This window comes from Heterodontus francisci, chromosome 11 (assembly GCF_036365525.1).
Source record: "Heterodontus francisci isolate sHetFra1 chromosome 11, sHetFra1.hap1, whole genome shotgun sequence".
In the NCBI taxonomy this organism is placed as follows: Eukaryota; Metazoa; Chordata; class Chondrichthyes; order Heterodontiformes; family Heterodontidae; genus Heterodontus; species Heterodontus francisci.
The window spans coordinates 68,156,404-68,175,011 of record NC_090381.1 but is presented as its reverse complement, the minus strand read 5'-3'; the positions used below and the strand labels follow the sequence as shown (position 1 = coordinate 68,175,011).

Sequence of the window (18,608 nt, the reverse complement as noted above, 5' to 3'; positions counted from 1 at the left end):
AAGTTGTGGTGCACCTACCTTGGCAGATCTCATGAGGTCATTCACCCTCATGCAGCACTGCAGCCAGGTTCCAGGGACGACCTCATGGCTGCTGACCTCCTCTGTAATTGCCATCCAGGCTTCCTTAGTCTGACTGGTAGGTCTCCTTCTCCCATTCCAGGGAAAGAGGACCTCCCGCCTTGCCTGAGCAGCCTGGAGGAGAAACTGCAGGGAGGCATCGCTAAACCATGGGGCCACCCAGGATCTTGCCTCTGCCATTGCTGCATTGGTCTGCTTTCTGCTGCTGTCCCTCTCAGTCTTCTTTGCTGCTGCAACAATTCAAAAATGTGCTGGCAGCCCTTTAAAGATGGTACCAGCACTCACAGCAGCATGCCCTCACGCCACCACACCCTACAAGGTTGTTCTTGCTCAATCATTATTTGCTATGAAGAAGATACCTTGGGCGATTCCTGTTGCTATTTGTAGCAGCTAATTCCTGTCCCTATCAAAGATGAAATATTTTGAATCGATTTCACAACCAGAGATGGCTACATGTGAACTGATTTTAATAAAATACAGGTGATAGGTTGTTAGTTTGAAAAACCTACCTGGACATTTACTGAAACATACAAACTGTAGAGATTTGTATTTTATCTAACACAGCAATTATATCTAATCTGCAGGAGCTAAAAGCAGAACTAACCAGTAAGCAAGCACACCTTTTCAATTTCTGCTTTAAATTGCAAATGCTAATAGACTCACTTGGGACATTTTATTTAAATAATTACAAATAGACATCTAGAAACTCAACTATTTAAGTGGCATTTTGGAGAGAGGGAGAGGAATAAAGATTGTGTAAGTTAGATCAGCTTAGTTACAATCAAATTTAATAATTATTACTTACAAGTAATGAAAGCTGATAAACACTGGCTGCTATTGGGATTAGGAAAGGACAGGGTTGTCCACATCTGTTTTGAAGTGTCATTTATACTGAGCGGCGATAAGCAAAGATAGTTCCATTTAATATATGGTATCCATCTAATATTTGGTCAATACAGATCTATTTGAAACAATAGTTAAGCTTCTTTTATGCAAAACAGAAGTATTTTAACACCATCTCATTTATTAAATGGGTTAGTAAAAAATAATTCAAACAAAGACTTTCAGAGCCTGAGAAACAAGAGAGTGGGTTTTCAATTTTATTTAATTTTCACCACCAGGAAGAATTGAACAAAAGTAATTTTGTGTGTGTTTAGTCATTTCCATAAACTTCTATTACTAAATGCAGAAAATATGTAAATGTTCACAAAATATAGGTTGTTGATGAGAAACCAACTGCGCTAAAATTACTTACTGTTACGAATAAGAATAAACTATTCGCATTAAAGTATTAGTTCTAATTGAAGGTGTCAGGAATTGTTTAAGGAGTGTTGAAAATTATAATGGCTATGTGCTTGCTGCAGCATATTCTAATCAGTTTTCCAGCAGGTTTGGTTGTAAATTCTCCATTGCTGGTTCTGGGCACACAATGGTCTAACTAATGACCAATATCGCTATTTCAGATGCATATTTATACCAACTTTCTGCATTAAAAATTCTTGCGATTATTTCATCAGCATTATTGTTATTCTAACTGTGAATTCAGTCATTAAACATGTAAGTAGACCCTAATTAAATTCTGACGCACTAAATAATTTCTGTGCTTCTACACGGAATGTGGTTCATCCTGGTTAAGTATTTAATGTTAAACCAGGTGGAACTGGGAGCCAAATCAGAAAAGAACGCTTTGGGTTAGCTAACCAACGCATTCTCGCTGCCGAGCAATCTTGCCAGAGGAGGGGTGAGCATGGCAGAGGCTACCTGCTCATCAGCAGCGGGTAGCCAATTAGACCCATTATTGGGCCAACTGGGGGAAAGAGATGCCACCGCCGTGATCTTCCTGAGGCTGTAGCTTGTCATTTAACTGGAGGTAACTTCCTGGCAGCAGGCCAGGGGGCCAAAATGCCTCCTCTCCAACGCCCAGCATGGACCTCTGGTATGTGGCAGCCACAGGCCATCCTGTGGATGGGGTTCCCCTCCACAATGATGGCCTGACAGCTGTAACCATGAGGGATTTTTAACATTACTGCAGAGCACGCCTCCATTTTGAGGTGCCCTCACAGTCTCCTGCCAATCTCAGCGGCACCCACCTCTCTCAATGGGGCTGCTGGCCAGACATTGCTGCAAGCCTGCTCATTGGGCCTCCCACTTCACTGGTTCACCTGCCATCCTTAATTGGTTGGGACTCCTGGAGGTGGCTTCTTAATTTGTCGCCTCTGGCAAGATTACGAGTGATGTCCTGCCACGGTCAGTTCCTGACTTGGAATTGAGACTGATTTCGGAATCGTGACCCAACCAGGAAAATCCAGCCTATATGTGGGTTTAGTAATTAAAGAGGCTCATTGTCTCACTGAGGAATTTAGACCTTTTATGCTTGTCTGCCAGATTTATGTTCATAGGTACAGTGGAATAATTTATTCTTCCAGTGGCTTATGACCAATACTATTGGAATATGTTTGATATAAATGGCACTGTTATATTGTCAAAATATCAGATTATTAATGAGCAAGCTTTTCCATCGTACAACTGTTGCTAATTTTCTGGTAGAGATGGCAGCAGAATCACAAGAGAAACATATCTGTATGCTGCTCATTTATCTGGTGTCAGTCGACAGATTGGCATTTTGTACCTTAAATGTCTTTGGCGTATTATTGCTTTGTGTTTTACAATCTTTTTGCACTGTGCAAAATCCATCTGGATCTTCACACAGAACAAAGTTGTGAGCAGCTTAATAGTATGCTAGAAATTGGTGATTCTTCCTAAATGTTAAATTTGTAATATTCTCCACTTTAACTTTTTATATGTCAGCACATATCCACACCATCTCCTTCAGTTAAAAGTGAGCTCTGAAGTTAAGCAAAAAAAACAATCATGATGTGTTGACTGTGATGACCTTGGACCGGATAGGGCTAGGCAGGGCTCTATTTGCTTTGCATGCTAACTTTTAAAGTTATCCAGTGTGACACCTTTTCAAAGCTGAGAAGCTTTTCACAGCTGAGAACTTTCTCTAAATGTTTGCCTTTATCTGTTATCTAACATGCAAGGAACTTACCCTACAAAATTGTTTATTACAATAACCTGAAGTTATATAGCAGCTTTAGTGCAGAACAATCAAAAAGTTACTGTTTTTTTAAAGAAATCATAGAAATTACCTATGATACAAACTGATTATATTTAAAAATTAAGCATCCTGAATTAAGAGTTTAAAAATATATACGATAAATAGTTTACTGCAACTAAATTGCTGGTAATTAAATTTCAATAATATCTAGAAAGGTTAACATACATGTATGCTTCATTGCAGATCCAAGGACCAGAAAGGAAACCGTAATGCTGACAGTGATAAAAATCTCTGTAAACCAGGCCACCCAGGCAAATTTTCTGTACTGTTCCATGATAATCTATCAAGAAAAAAAAGAGATGAATTCTAACATGTTTGACCAGTAAGATTATCTCATAAGATATTATCTCACAGGATTTCAATGCAAAGTTACCAAAGGCAACGGTTTGAGTCCCAAGGTTTCCTGTTATTTAAACCTCTCTCAAGGAACCAGGTCTAATTGATTTGCCTTGGTGGAACTGAATGGATCCTCTCACTATCTCTGTGAACTGAATGGACATATTTCGCTCCAGTGATTTTAATCCTACCTGCCTCATGGAAATCGGGCTGGTAGGCAGTTAAAATCAACCAGTGAGATATCCACTGATGCCCCACCTGTCTTCAATCTTAACTTGTTTTTCTGAGTAGGCAGCATTGGACCAGTCTTAAACTAATGGAATTTCTTTTCATATACAGATCAGGGTGCAATGATCTCATTGAGCCCTAAGCTGTCTTTTATCCATGACCTGAGCAGGGAAGCCTAGTCTACTGAACTCTAGTCAGAGGAGGATCAGAAGTAGAAGAATCCATTCAAGGTATGGCTTTTACTTTTGTTTGTGGGGCCTGGAGGAGTACTCCTCAGCAAATTTAGGATCAAAGACAACAGGATCCAGGTGGGACATCTGCAGCTAAGCCACCTAATCAATTTTAACCATTAACCTGCCTGGTATCTTCAATGAAGAATGAAGGAGGGCATGCCAGGAGCTGCACCAAGCAGACCTAAAAATAAGGTGTCGGCCTGGTGAAGCTACAACATAGGACTACTTGCGTGCCAAACAGCGGAAGCAGCATGTGATAGACAGAGCTAAGTGATCCCACAAACAGCAGATCCGATCTAAGCTCTGCAGTCCTGCCACATCCACTCGTGAATGGTGGTGGACAATTGAACAACTGACAGGAAGAGGAGGCTTCACAAATATCCCCATCCTCAATGATGGGGGAGCCCAGCACATCAGCGCAAAAGAAGCATTTGCATCCATCTTCAGCCAGAAGTGCCAAGTGGATGTTACATCTCAGCCTCCTCCTGAAGTCCCTAGCATCACAGATGCCAGTCTTCAGCCAATCCGATTCACTCCACGTGATATCAAGAAATGGCTGAAGGCACTGGATACTGCAAAGGTTATGGGCCCTGACAACATTCCAGCAATAGAACTGAAGACTTGTGCTCCAAAACTAGCCGCGCCCCTAGCCAAGCTGTTTCAGTACAGCTACAACACTGGCATCTACGCGGCAATGTGGAAAATTGCTCAGGTATGTCCCGTGCACAAAAAGAAGAACAAATCCAACCCGGCCAAATATCGCCCGATCAGTCTACTCTCGATCATCAGCAAAGTGATGGAGGGGGTTATCGACAGTGCTATCAAGCGGTACTTGCTCAGCAATAGCCTGCTCACTGATGCTCAGTTTGGATTCAGTCAAGGCAACTCAGCTCCTGACCTCATTACAGCCTTGGTCCAAATATAGACAAAAGCGCTGAACTCCAGAGGTGAGGTGAGAGTGACTGCCCTTGACATCAAGGCAGAATTTGACCAAGTATGGCATCAAGGAGCCCTGGCAAAACTGGAGTCAATGGGAATCAGGGGGAAAACTCTTTGTTAGTCGGGGTCATACTTAGTGCAAAGGAAGATGGTTGTGGTTGTTGGAGGTCAATAATCTCAGTCCCAGGACATCACAGCAGGAGTTCCTCAGGGTAGTGTCCTGGGCTCAACCATCTTCAGCTGCCTCATCAATAACCTTCCCTCCATCATAAGATCAGAAGTGGGGATGCTAGTTGATGATTGCACAATGTTCAGCACCATTCGCAACTCCTCAGATACTGAAGAAGCCACGTCCATATGCAGCAAGACCTGGACAACATCCAGGCTTGGGCTGATAAGAGGCAAGTAACATTCGTGCCACACAAGTGCCAGGCAATGACCATCTCGAACAAGACAAAATCTAACCATCTTCCCTTGATGTTCAATGGCATTACCATCACTGAATCCCCCACTATCAAAATCCTGGGGATCACCATTGACCAGAAACTGAACTGGACCAGCCGCATAAATGCTGTGGCTACAAGAACAGGTCATAGGCTGGGAATTCTATGGCAGATAACTCACCTCCTGTCTCCCCAATGCCTATTCACCATCTATAAGGCACAAGTCAGGAGAGTATTCCATCACTCTCCACTTGCCTGGATGGGTGCAGCTCCAACAACATTCAAGAAGCTCAACACCATCCAGGACAAAGCAGCCCCCTTGAGCTGCACCCTATCCACCACCTTCAACATTCACTCCCTCCACCACCGATGCACAGTGGCAGCAGTATGTACCATCTATAAGTTGCACTGCAACAACTCACCAAGGCTCGTTCAGCAGCACCTTCCAAACTCGTGACCTCTACCACGTAGAAGGACAAGGGCAGCAGATGCATGGGAACACCATCACCTGCAAGTTCCCCTCCAAGCCACACACCATCCTGACTTGTAACTATGTCGCTGTTCCTTCACTGTCGCTGGGTCACAATCCTGGAACTCCCTTCCAAACAGCACTGTGGGTGCACCTATACTCCAAGGACTGCAGCGATTCAAGAAGGCAGCTCACCACCACCTTCTCAAGGGCAATTAGGGATGGGCACTAAATGCTGGCCTAGCCAGAGATGCCCACATCCCTCAAATGAATAAAAATAAATCTGCTGGGCGTGTAAGGTTCAAATCAACCCTCATTTTCTGCACCTGCTACTCCTCGCCAGCGAGGAAAATTTAGGTCTTCCCTAACCCAGACTCCCCCAGTTCCCCATCACTAGAACCTCAGCCCGCACGATTACATTAGTGCCAGCAGGCAGCCAAAGGCTACCCACAATTTTGCAGGCAAGCAGCTGCTTCACACCCATTTCCTACCAGTTCAGGCTATGGCATGTTAATGAAGCCTGGTAGTTAAAATTGTCATTGCCTCATTCAGCTATGTGTGAGTGAGAATCTAACTGAAACCAACGAGTTCCATTAGAAATTTTACCTGCCACTTATCAGCCCAAGTCTGAATGTATCCCTGGTTCTCCTGTCTGTTGGCATGGGCTGCTTAATTATCTGACAAGTTGTGATTCAAGCTGAACAACTGTGTCATTGTCAGCAAGCAACCCCACTCCTGATCTGTTGATGGAGGAAAGGTCATTGATGAAGCAGCTGAAAATAGTTGGGCTGAAGACACTTTGCTAAAGCATTCCATCCGTGATATCCTGTGGCTGTGATGAGTGGCCTCTGATAACCACATCCATCTCCCTTTGTGTTAGCTATGACTCCAAACAAAGGTTTTTGTTTTGACCCCTCCACTGACCAGTTCTGCTTGAAATCCTTGGTTGAATGCTGCCTGGAAGTAGAAGACAGCTACTCTCAGATCTCTTTGGTCATTCAGCTCTTACGTCCATGTTTGCATTAAGACTGTGATAAGGTCCAAACAGTTCTGGCTGGAGCTGAACTGATCATCGGTGAGCAAGTTATTGATGAGTAGGTGTTGTTGGATGGCACTACTGATGACTCCTTCCATCACTTTATTGACAATTAGGAGCAGGCTGGCTAGGGGAGCAATTGACCTGTTTAGATTTATCTTTCTTCCGTAGATAGGGCGTACTTGTGCAATTTTCCACATCATTGGGTAAATGTCAGTGTCATAGATTGGAATGTGGAACAGGTGTCCAGGGCTTGACAACACTGCTGTTGTCGAGACTTCATAGCCTTTGCTGTGCACAATGGACACAGCTGCTTTTTAATGTCATGTGTGAAGTAAACTAGCTGGACACTTGTCTATGATGGTGGGACCTCACTATGTCTCCCGAGTGCTTATATGTACTTTCCCAGAAGCCTAGCATGTGCTTCTATCTTGGAAAACAGCAGCCTTGTCTCATTCAATGCCAGTCACATGGTACTGGATTCAGGTTTTGGATGACCACTTCATGGGGAGGTCAATCACAATTTACAATGTAGCTGCCACATGCCCTGTTGATCTCTGCAACTAAGAGCTTCCTTAGTGTTGCTGTTTTGAGACTTGGAAACCAAATCATGACCATTGTCATAGGCTGCACGTTAGAAAAATGATCTCTGTGTCTGTACATATATATGATGTTCAATTGTCCTTCTTTTCATTGCAGGACATACATGCTCTAAGTCCACAGCCTCCTCAGCCAAGTGAAGGCATCTCTGCAGCCCACAACACCTCAGGCCCTGTAGCTGCACGGACTTGAGGAGGAGAATCATTTCAAAGATAAACCAGCCTAGAAATTCTGTCATACTGAAAGCAGGCATTTGCTACAAGCCCCTGTTCACGTGGTCATGGGCATTTCTTTAAAATCATGCTGGGACCTCTTTAAAATAATTCAGATGTGCAGCCAATGATTAGATTAGATTAGATTAGATTAGAGATACAGCACTGAAACAGGCCCTTCGGCCCACCGAGTCTGTGCCGAACATCAACCACCCATTTGTACTAATCCTACACTAATCCCATATTCCTACCAAACATCCCCACCTGTCCCTATATTTCCCTACCACCTACCTATACTAGTGACAATTTATAATGGCCAATTTACCTAACAACCTGCAAGTCTTTTGGCTTGTGGGAGGAAACCGGAGCACCCGGAGAAAACCCACGCAGACACAGGGAGAACTTGCAAACTCCACACAGGCAGTACCCAGAATTGAACCCGGGTCCCTGGAGCTGTGAGGCTGCGGTGCTAACCACTGCGCCGCCCATGCTACCTGATTGCACAGTTATTCATTAATCACTGCCAGCAACTCCAAATTTTCATGCCAGCTGCACATTAAAAAATACATTGAACCCTGCTATGTATGCTGGGAACTATAGTCCAATTACAGACTTATACCTAGGGAGGCTTCTCAGATAATTCCTCCTTTGCATATCAGCATGTCTAACCTGTGTCTCTCCAGGGGCGGTCCTTCTATTGAAGATGGCAGCCAGCCTTCAACTGTGAAGACAGACTTTTTTGAGCATGTTTCAAAATGCACTAATTTAAATTTTATGAAGCCAAGCATTTCAAAACACGTCTTTAGAAATTTCATAGCAATGGGACATTCTTTACAAGGAGGAGACTTGCTACCTTTGGTAGTAAATGCATAATTTGGAGGCAACTGATCTATTTATCAACAATAACTTCCATTTACATGGTCTGTATTTTGGTCTGTAATTTAGCCAATAACATAATAAAAACCCCAAGGTGCTTCATAGAAGGGAGACGGAAACCAATCGTGAGCCAGAAAGGGAGAGATTAGGAGAGGTGATGAAATGTTTGGTCAAAAAATAAGTTTTGTGAAGGTGTTTTGAAAGTAAGAGATAGAATCAGGTAAGGAATTTCACAGAGTAGGACCAAGGTCGTTGCTAATACCTTGAAATAGCTTTGAAATCTTACTAATCTCAGATTTATCTTTTTAATACTGCCATTACATTACATTACATTGTATTTCAAGAGGTGCTAAATGATTCTGAAGATGTTCTTCCTGCATCTCAAAGGGTTAAAGTTACTGCCAGACAGTTTTACATTTGTGATCTATTGCTGTTTCTTTTCACAAGAATAATAATAGTGCCCCATGAAGATAACAATAATCCAAATGATAAAAACAGTTACTGGTATTGCCTGGCAAATGATATCCAATAGAGAACAGTCCTTAGCAGAGGAGGAGAAAAACATCTAACACCTACTGCCTGCTGACAGGAAAAGACTAAGGGCTAATCAATCAAATAATATTTGGATCTTGACAGGTGCAAAGAATGTATAGGAAGGAAGAGACGCTTTATAAAATATTAAAGCTGACTAGAAAATTAAATGCCAATAAATTAAGCAGTAAATAGCTTTCTCTGTGAAAAATATCAAAAACCCAAACTGTCCCATATTTTGAAACGGATCCAAAAACGCTTGCTACAAATTCTAACATATAAAAATAAACTACTGTACTAATGTAATGACACTTATTATTACACTTAAATATCACTTCAATGCTAGCTATTATTAAATGTGATTGTAACAGTCCCTGTTGCTTTAAATGGAACAAGATGAATATGGGCTGGATTTTATAGTCTGCGGTGGGCACGGAAGAAGGTGGCCATCTCCCATGCGATTCAGTGGGGACGACCACTTTACACATTCACGGCGGCCGCCCACCCCCAATCACTGGCGGGGCGGCATTGACGACACCGTTCACGGTGTCACCGATGCGGAAGCAGGCGTGGCACCAATTTTAAAAGGCTGCCAGCCCTACAGATGGCTCAGCGAAATGCAGAGTTGCCCCCTTTCCCTCCTACCCATCAGAGTGTAGATTTCACCCCTTCCCCACCTCGATGACACCAGCTTTCCTTGGACGGGAAAGTGAAGGCGCGCGAGTGCCGCTCGTCACGCTGAGGAAGGGGAACTGTAGGTAAGGTCTCTGTGGTTTATATATTAACTCATGCAAGTGTGTTATTTAAATATGCTAAGTCAGGTTGCATTGCAGAGCGGCAGATGGGCTGCTACGGAGCTTCCCCGCTACCAGGAAGATCAGGCCTGACAATCCTGGCATGGGATTCTGTGGCAGCCGCTGCCACTCCGGTTTTCCAGCCCACAGTGCCCACCCGCCCACCTCCCAACCCTGCCATGGAACCCGACGTTGGGCTGCGAACCAAATCTAGCTCTATGGGCTAAATTTTATTGGGGTGCCGCCGTCTGCGGGGGGGCCCTTTGAACTCGGCGGCGCGCCCACATTCACTGGCTGCCGCCGAACCCCCGCGATATTAATCACGGGGGTCATTACAATCACGGCGCCGAGCCACCCTTCCCCTATTACATGGGGGGAGGCGGGACATTCGGTGAAGTGGGAGAGTCTCTGACAGTTGTGCAGCAGGTGCCAGGCCCCTATTTTAAGCGCCCCAGCAGCTGCTTCCTGACAGCTGTGAAAGAATACTTACCTGACTGCTGAAGAGTGGGGCTGCTGTCAATCTGGCAGCAAAGCAGAAAGTGCTGCGGAAATCCAGCAGGTCAGGCAGCATCTGTGGAGAGAGAAGCAGAGTTAACTTGTGCAAGTTCACAGACCTGAAAGTTAACTCTGCTTCTCTCTCCACAGATTCTTCCAGACCTGCTAAGTGACCCCAGCACTTTCCACATTGATGCCACATACTTACCCTGCTGTGTCCCAGTGTCCTATGAAGTTGCGATCCTCTTCTCCCAATTAGGTGTAACAGTATTTCTTGTAGGCGCGCCGCACCTGGGTGAATAATCTTAATTTTGCACATTCCAGGACGTGAGACTTAAATAGACCATAAAAGGCATTACAGAGGTTTACAGAGAACACACTGACACAAATGGGAATGCACGGGTGTCACAGCAATGTAAATACGTCTTTCACTAAATGTTCCTCACCAACATGTGGGTGCTTTTCTCTGTGAGTGATGTGTGCCAGTATGTAGCACCAATGTCAAATCCCTGTGCACCATTGGCCCTTCAGGAGAGCCAATGTATGCAATAACAGCATTGCCATGCCACCATTACACATGAATGTCTCCACAGACTCAGTAACATGGACATTGAATCAGTCAGCTGCTGCCTCTAATGGGTTACACAGGGATGCTGCAGATGTAGACTGGTGCACAGCAGGTGAGCGAGGGTGATGTGTGGCTTGTAGAGCTCATGTCGGTTCCTATGGAGCAGACAGCCTTTGTCTGATAAGCCACTTCCGTACATCCCTAGCTCACTGCTAGCTCTGCGTGCAGAGCCTGGGTGCCATCTGCCCTCCCATGCATCTTTCATGTTGTAGGTACTCAGCGTCCTCATAGTCTGAGGAGGAATCCTGTTGACGTCTCTCCTCATCATGCCAGGCCTGGCCCCTATTGGGTGCATAGTTGTGCAGAGCAGCAAAGTAAGGAGGCTGGCCTTTTCGGCCCATAGCACAGGGCATCACCCTATCCATACAAGCATTGGAGGCGCTCTTTCAACATGTCGATCTCCTGCTCAATGGTGGCTCATGTAGGTCAGTGGCTGCCGTTGTATCTCTCCTCTGCAGCAGTGGTGGGGTCTCTCATGGGTTTCGGGAGCCATGTCTGCAAAGGATAGCCCTTATCTCCAAGAAGCCACCCCTCCATCTGAGCCAGTTCAGTGAACACTGGTGGAAACCAGCACTGCTGCAAGACCCAGGTGTCACGGCAGCTGCCTGAGAAGCGGCCACACATTCGCTGCAAGCATCTGCAGTGATCACATACCAGCTTCACCTAGATTGAGAGGATTCCTTTAATGGTGATGTCTGTATGTGGTAGCCTGGCAGTAAGCCTGATGGCCACATGAGTGCAGTCTATGAACATTATAACTATGGTTCTCCAGCAATGGTGCCAGAACCAATGGCCCTCTGGGTCTGGCTGTGAGAGTCCATCCTGAAGTGGACATACTCGCTGGCCCTCCGGTGCAGGGCATTGGTGACCTCCCTGATGCATCGGTGCACTATTGACTGTGTGACCCCAACAAAGGTCCCTGCAGAGGCGTCAGGCCTGAGAACCTCATGCCACTATGAGGAACAAAAGTATGGGATGTCCACTAGAGCCCATGGTCTGCAGGTCATCCTTGAGCAGGGCTCAGAGACATGTTTCCATGTGATAAATAAAGTTGAACCTTGCATGTATTCGAAGGTTCCTAACAGAGCATGGATTGGTGTTGATGGGTATATCAGCTGCTTTCCTGCATCAACTATGTGGCGTGCCATGGCATTACCCATCTTGGCCAACACTCAGTGTGGCACAGCATGAGCACATCAAGATCCTACCAGCTGAATTGATTGCCCCCACCATCCATAAAACCTTAATGCTCCTGCCCTTTCTGGCACCCTCCCCACCCACGGGATGCCTAGTGTGCCATTGCCCCCTCACAAACACAAAGCGTACACTGTTAACGGAGGGATGGTACACGGTACCTCCCTTCATGCCAGCACAGCTTTCCCTCCAGTAATCCCAGACCCCCCTCCCTTTTCAGAATGCAGAGTGAGACCCCTGCATCTCCCCCCTCCCTCCTCCCTTTAAGAATGCAGAGTTCGACCCCTGTGTATCCCCCCTCCCTCCTCCCTTCCGTAACGCAGAGTGAGGACACATGCCGTGCCATGCACGTGACGGCTGCCCATTCAATGAAAAATCCGGCAGTGTTGGTGGAGAGGCGGCGGGCTGCATAATCAGCAAAGATAAGTAATCATTACCATATGTTGATTGTGGTGCCGCTGCCGTGCAGCAAGGGGGCTGCACTGAGGTCCCGCCGCCACTGGTAATATGCGGCGGGCCCTTCTCGCCATGATCCGCGGCATCGAGGGGCCGGTAAAATACATTAGTATAACATATGGCACTAATGTACTCACTGAAAATTAGCTCCATATAAGAAACTATTTTAATTTTAGTATTGTCACTCTCATTTTAATTTATTGCCATAATATTTGAACATTCAGACAGACTGTTGGGAAAGCAAACAGCACAAAACCTCAAATCTAGGGTCTGACAAACAACGAGTAAAGAATGGCTGTGTTGTCATCTCTGTGGCAAAATTAATACAATTATGTTACTGGCATGCTAACCTGGCAGGAAGTTAATGAAATAAGTGCCATTTTTGTCCACCACAATCATTGAGGCATCATGAAATATTTCTGTATGAGTTGTTTATGCCCAGGAGCTATATTACTAATTAGGAAATACTGCAATTTAACAGTAGGGGGCACTCACACACTGTACATTCATTTGTGCATTTGGAAATGTAAATAGGTCACATATTTCCACTTTTGGTTGATTTATAGAATCAGATTCAAGATTTTGTTAATAAATATTCAAAAGAGCAATGAATAATTGGAAACACTACTTTAACTGATGCTCCGTATGTATATCATTAAAATCAGATCAGTACAGATTGATAAGAAAATCACTGATTTCTTTTGTCATAAGCAAGCAAATGTGACAATTTGTTTCTGCTAAAAGGACTAGTCCAACAAATGGGTACTGTTGTATGTAAAATTATATGGCGTTTACAGAAATTCAGAACAATGCTATCCATAGTGCAAATGATGAAAGTGGCAGTTGTGCTTTTAAATAATTGCATTCATTTTTGGACCAAACTGCCAAGCACTTTAGATTTTTTTTTAGAAATAAAAACTATGCAGGTTACCTGCACTAAGCTTTATTAATCCTTATAATCTCTGCACAATGTAGTTGCCTTCTCTGGCAACACTGTTGCAGAACATTAGGACTGTCTGCTCTTTGATGATAGTTTTGCACTTTATATTTAGGTAATGAAAATGATCCTGAGAATGGAAATGGGTCTTATTCAAGGCTATCCACAGCGCCAGAGTCCACAGCAGTACAAGCCTTATAGGGTTGATAAATAGTGTGGTGCAAAGTGGATGAGCCCTCTCCCTCAGGCCCTGCTCCCTGGGTGGGGGCTGAGGGGTCTTAAACACAATGGTGAAAAAGCAGGTATTGAAATGTGTAAAACACACCTATTTGTTATAAATAAAGTGTACTTTAGCACTTGAACTTGGTGTTTGGAGTTCCTTTGCATCATTAGATCTTTCTGCTTACATGATGTACATTTTAATTGGATGAGGTATAATGTGGGGTTACTGTGACAGTCCTTGGGCAACATAATGCAGGAATGCTTGTGCTGGAGGGCTTCTGAACATTAAGAGAACTGGCAGATTTGCTGGCTTTGTTGCTGCTCAAGTGGAGCTGGCAAATCCTGATTCTCAACCCATTCTCTGTATATTTTTCAGTGTCTTCATGACCCTCCCCCTGTCCCTACTACACAGTAGTTCTGCTCCAGACACCAAAATTGTGCAGAATGCAGCAGTTCTATTGAGGGCTGTACAGTCTCCTCCCCTCCCCAGAACCAATCCAGGAATCAGAATCTTTGTTTCAGCTGTCCAATGGTGTATGTTCAATGTAGCTCATTACATTTTATTTCAACTGCAGCTATATAGTGAATAATTTTCCAGCACAGAAACAGGCGATTTGGCCAGCAGGTCCATGCCAAGTGTTTATGTTCCACAAGAGCCTCCTCCTTCTAACCCCATCAACATATCCTTCTACTCCCTTCTTCCTTATGTGTTTATATAGTTCTTTTTAAATGCATCTATAGTATTCACCCCAACTACTCCTTGTGGTAGTGAGACAACATTCTAACCTCTCTCTGGGTAAAGAAGTTTCTCCTGAATTCTCTACTGGATTTATGTTTATGGCTTCTAGATCTGGTATCCCCTGCAAGAATGCTGAAAGTTTGAAATTAGGATTTTATGCCAATTAATTTTCAGTGACTTTTTGTATCTCCATCATAATGAAGTTAAACTTCTATTCTAAATCCAATGATTTTCAGAGACCTTGTGATAAAATGGAAAATTTACAATTGTACAATTGTAACATCAGACATTCCACACAAATTAGAAGAACCATCTGACATACACATTGCACATACTGGAGATTGCACATACTGGAGAGACCCTGCAACTGATTCGGATGCAAACATCAGGAAAGTAATTAAGGAATATTTTGCACAATTGTATATGGCCAAATTATTATGGGAGGATAATTTATTCTCACAGGGAACTATACTTGTGCATCTCCAAGCGTCCATCCCTTTCTTTTCCCCTCGTAGGTTTCTCACGCTGAACCCAACTTTCTTTTTAGGCTTGCATTACCATTTCCATTTTTCTTACTAGTTCTTCTAAAATTAAGGTAATCTTTTCCTTTCATTGCCATTTTTTGTACCATTTTATCCCTTTATAAGTCACTTATAAGGTTACAGGTGGTGGAATTTATGATGCTACAGCACAAAAAGACCTACTCAAAAAAACCCTTTCTGGCATAAAACAAGGTAACAAGAGGCACCAGCGGTATGCAGCTAGCATTTAAGATATTGCAGCAATTCAATAATGGACTATATCTTAACGAACTTTGAATATGGCCCACTGAAAGCAATAAGCTCAAGGAATCCAAGGTCTTTTAATTTTCACTTTTTAATTAATTTACATCCTAAATTTGTATTCTCATTCTTCCTTACATCCTTTGCAGAAAATCCATGCATTTTTTTTTCATTTTCATAGGCTGTAAAAAGTTTTAAAGCTCTGATCAACTTTTAATAAACTGCTCTGTATAAAAGGAGTTGTACATTTTAATAGTAAACACATCCTACATTGGAAACTACACACAATAATCCCAATATCACAAACCCTCAGGAAAGAAATAACATGAAAATATGTAGTGCCTCATCATATCCTCAATGGTTCAACTGTCAAGAAAGGAGGAACAAATATAAAATAATAGCAGAGAAAAGCTAAAGCTAGTATTAGAATAAAAGGACTTTGGACTATTGCAATAGGAATTGCAAGATTTTTCACATTTATACTAGGCATTGGTCCTTGGAGAAATTTGTCAGAACCGACTAGGTGTAAAAATAGATAGATTTTTTTGCTTCTGTTTTCACATTTGAAGACAATACAATTTTCCGAGTATTACAGGATATGTGTGTAGCTAAAATTGTTTCATTAGAAGTAACTGCAGAAATTGTTTTAGCTAAGATGAATGTACTTAAGGCTGATAGCAATTCAGAGTTCTGTCATGCACTGGAGAGGGTGCAGAGGAGATTCACCAGGATGTTGCCTGGGCTGGAGCATTTCAGCTATGAAGAGAGACTGGAAAGGCTAGGGTTGTTTTCCTTAGAGCAGAGAAGGCTGAGGGGGGACATGATTGAGGTATACAAAATTATGAGGGGCATTGACAGGTTAGATAGGAGGAAACTTTTTCGCTTAGCGGAGGGGCCAATAACCAGGGGGCATAGATTTAAGGAAAGGGGGCAGGAGGTTTAGAGGGGATTTGAGGAAAACATTTTTCACTCAGAGGGTGGTTGGAATCTGCAACGCACTGCCTGAAAAGGGTAGTAGAGGCAGGAACCCTCACAACATTTAAGAAGTATTTAGATGAGCACTTGAAACACTACAGCATACAAGGCTACGAGCCAAGTGCTTGAAAATGGGATTAGAATAGTTAGGTGCTTGATGGCCGGCACAGGCATGATGGGCCTGTTTCTGTGCTGTATAACTCTATGACTCTATGTGTGAGCACTCTGTGAAATGGGGAGGTCACAAATGAGCCATAGCTCACAGACAATAGCTCATTGAGGTCCAGACGTGTGGCTCATGTGTCTTATTAAGAAGTAGAAGTAATCAGACCCTGGAAAATCATAAGCTCCTGAGTTTGACTCAGTAGGAAGTAAATATTGGAATGTGCTTGATGCTATATTTGATCACGAGAGAATTCAGCTATTATTAGCCTTGCTTTGGGAAATTAGGTCTTGCCTCACTAATCTTAATTACTTCTTTGAGAAAGTGACCAGAATGTGCATTAAGTGTTTGCTAAAGTAATGTACAAACAGATTTTTAAAAATATCATATTGGATTATATGAATCATGTAAGCAGATGGTTGTTATTCATGTGAATGAATTTGATTGTAGTCTAAATATGTGCGGAGCCCACAGAGCCTTATTTTGAGACTATTGTTGTGCACGATTTTTATGAATGATCTACAGAATGGTTTAAACAGAATCATTCTTAAGTTTATGAATAATACAAAATGTCCACAGGGTTTAGTAACTTAGACAAAGTGAATAGGTCGCAGGCATATCCAGATAGAGTCATAGAGCCATTTACGGCACCGAAGGAGGCCATTCAGCCCATCATTCCGTGCCAGCTATCCATAGAGCAATCCAGTCAGTCCCATTCCCCTGCTCAATACCTGCAGCCCTGTAAGTCTATTTCCTTCAAGTGGCCATCCAATTTCCTTTTGAAATCATTGATTACCCACGAGAGTGGTACAAGCAGAGACAGTGAGTTCCAGGTCATTACCACTTGCTGTGTTAAAAATGTTCTTCCTCACAGTCCCCCTGCATCACTTGCCCAAAACCTTAAATCTGTATCCCCTAGTCCTTGTAACATCAGCTAGATAAGTTGGGTAACTGAACCATATATGGCAGATATTACTAAATATGGACAAATGCAATGTCATTATGATCACTAAATCCCCCACTATCAACATCCTGGAGGTTACCAATGACAAGAAACTGAACTGGAGTAGCCATATAAATACCATGACTACAAGAGCAGGCCAGAGGCTAGGAATTCTGCAGTGAGTAACTTACCTCCTGACTCCCCAAAGCCCATCCACCATCTACAAGGCACAAGTCAGGAGTATGATGGAATACTCTCCAATTGCCTGGATGGGTGCAGCTCCAACAACACTCAAGAAGCTCAATGCCATCCAGGACAAAGCAGTCCTCTGAATTGCACCCCATTTACAAACATATATTCCCTCCATCACCAATGCACAGTGGCAGCAGTGTGTACCATCTACAAGATGCACTGCAGCAACGCACCAAGGCTCCGTAGAAACACTTTCCAAACCTGCAACCTCTACCACTCAGAAGTACAAGGGCAGCAGGAGCATGGGAACACCAACACGTGCAAATTCCCCTCCAAGTCACACACCATCCTGACTTGGAACTATATTGCCGTTCCTTCACTGTCGCTGGGTCAAAATCCTGGAACTCCCTTCCTAACAGCACTGTGAGTGTACCTAACCCACATGGACTACAGCGATTCAAGAAGGCAGCTCACCACCACCTTCTCAAGGGCAATTAGGGATGGGCAATAAATGCTGGCCTGGCCAGCGATGCCCACATCCCATGAACGAATAAAAAAAAAATCACTTGGAGTTAGGAAATTCCAAGTGTATTTACACCAGGCAGAGGTAACTGAATAAAAGTATCTGATCAAGAAACAGTCTTGAGTGTAGTAGTCAAACACTTGATAAAGACCCAAGTGCAGTGAGAGGTGGCTGGAAGGGAAACAAATAAGAGTTTTAGTTCGATTGCTAAGACTGCAGATTACAAACAAGGCAAACTATACTTAGGTTATATAAGATAAAAGTGCATATGCATTTAGAGAATTATTTTGGATGGATGGTATATTATTTAAGTTTTTAAAATGACAAAGGTATTGTACACAGCGCAGTTAGGTTGGTTAAGTGAAATAGGTTGGCATGATCAATAGTGATCATTCTTGTAGAATGCATAAGCGATAAGCAGGGAGTCCTGTTTACTAAGTCCTGGTAGGAAAGAAGGGAGAAA

General features: G+C 43.4%; 1 protein-coding gene across 2 annotated transcripts in view; it reads right to left on the bottom strand.

Moving 5' to 3' along the window:
- Positions 1 to 18,608, bottom strand: part of si:ch211-51h4.2 (uncharacterized) — a 374,380-nt gene that overhangs the window by 37,440 nt on the left and 318,332 nt on the right. The window contains exon 14 of one of the 2 annotated variants that reach the window (XM_068042237.1): positions 3,365 to 3,479. In XM_068042237.1, the coding sequence (XP_067898338.1) occupies positions 3,365 to 3,479 (115 nt within the window). Of the gene's footprint in view, positions 1 to 3,364; positions 3,480 to 15,437; positions 18,317 to 18,608 lie in introns of those variants that run through there. The other variant, XM_068042238.1, reaches the window with a different exon arrangement.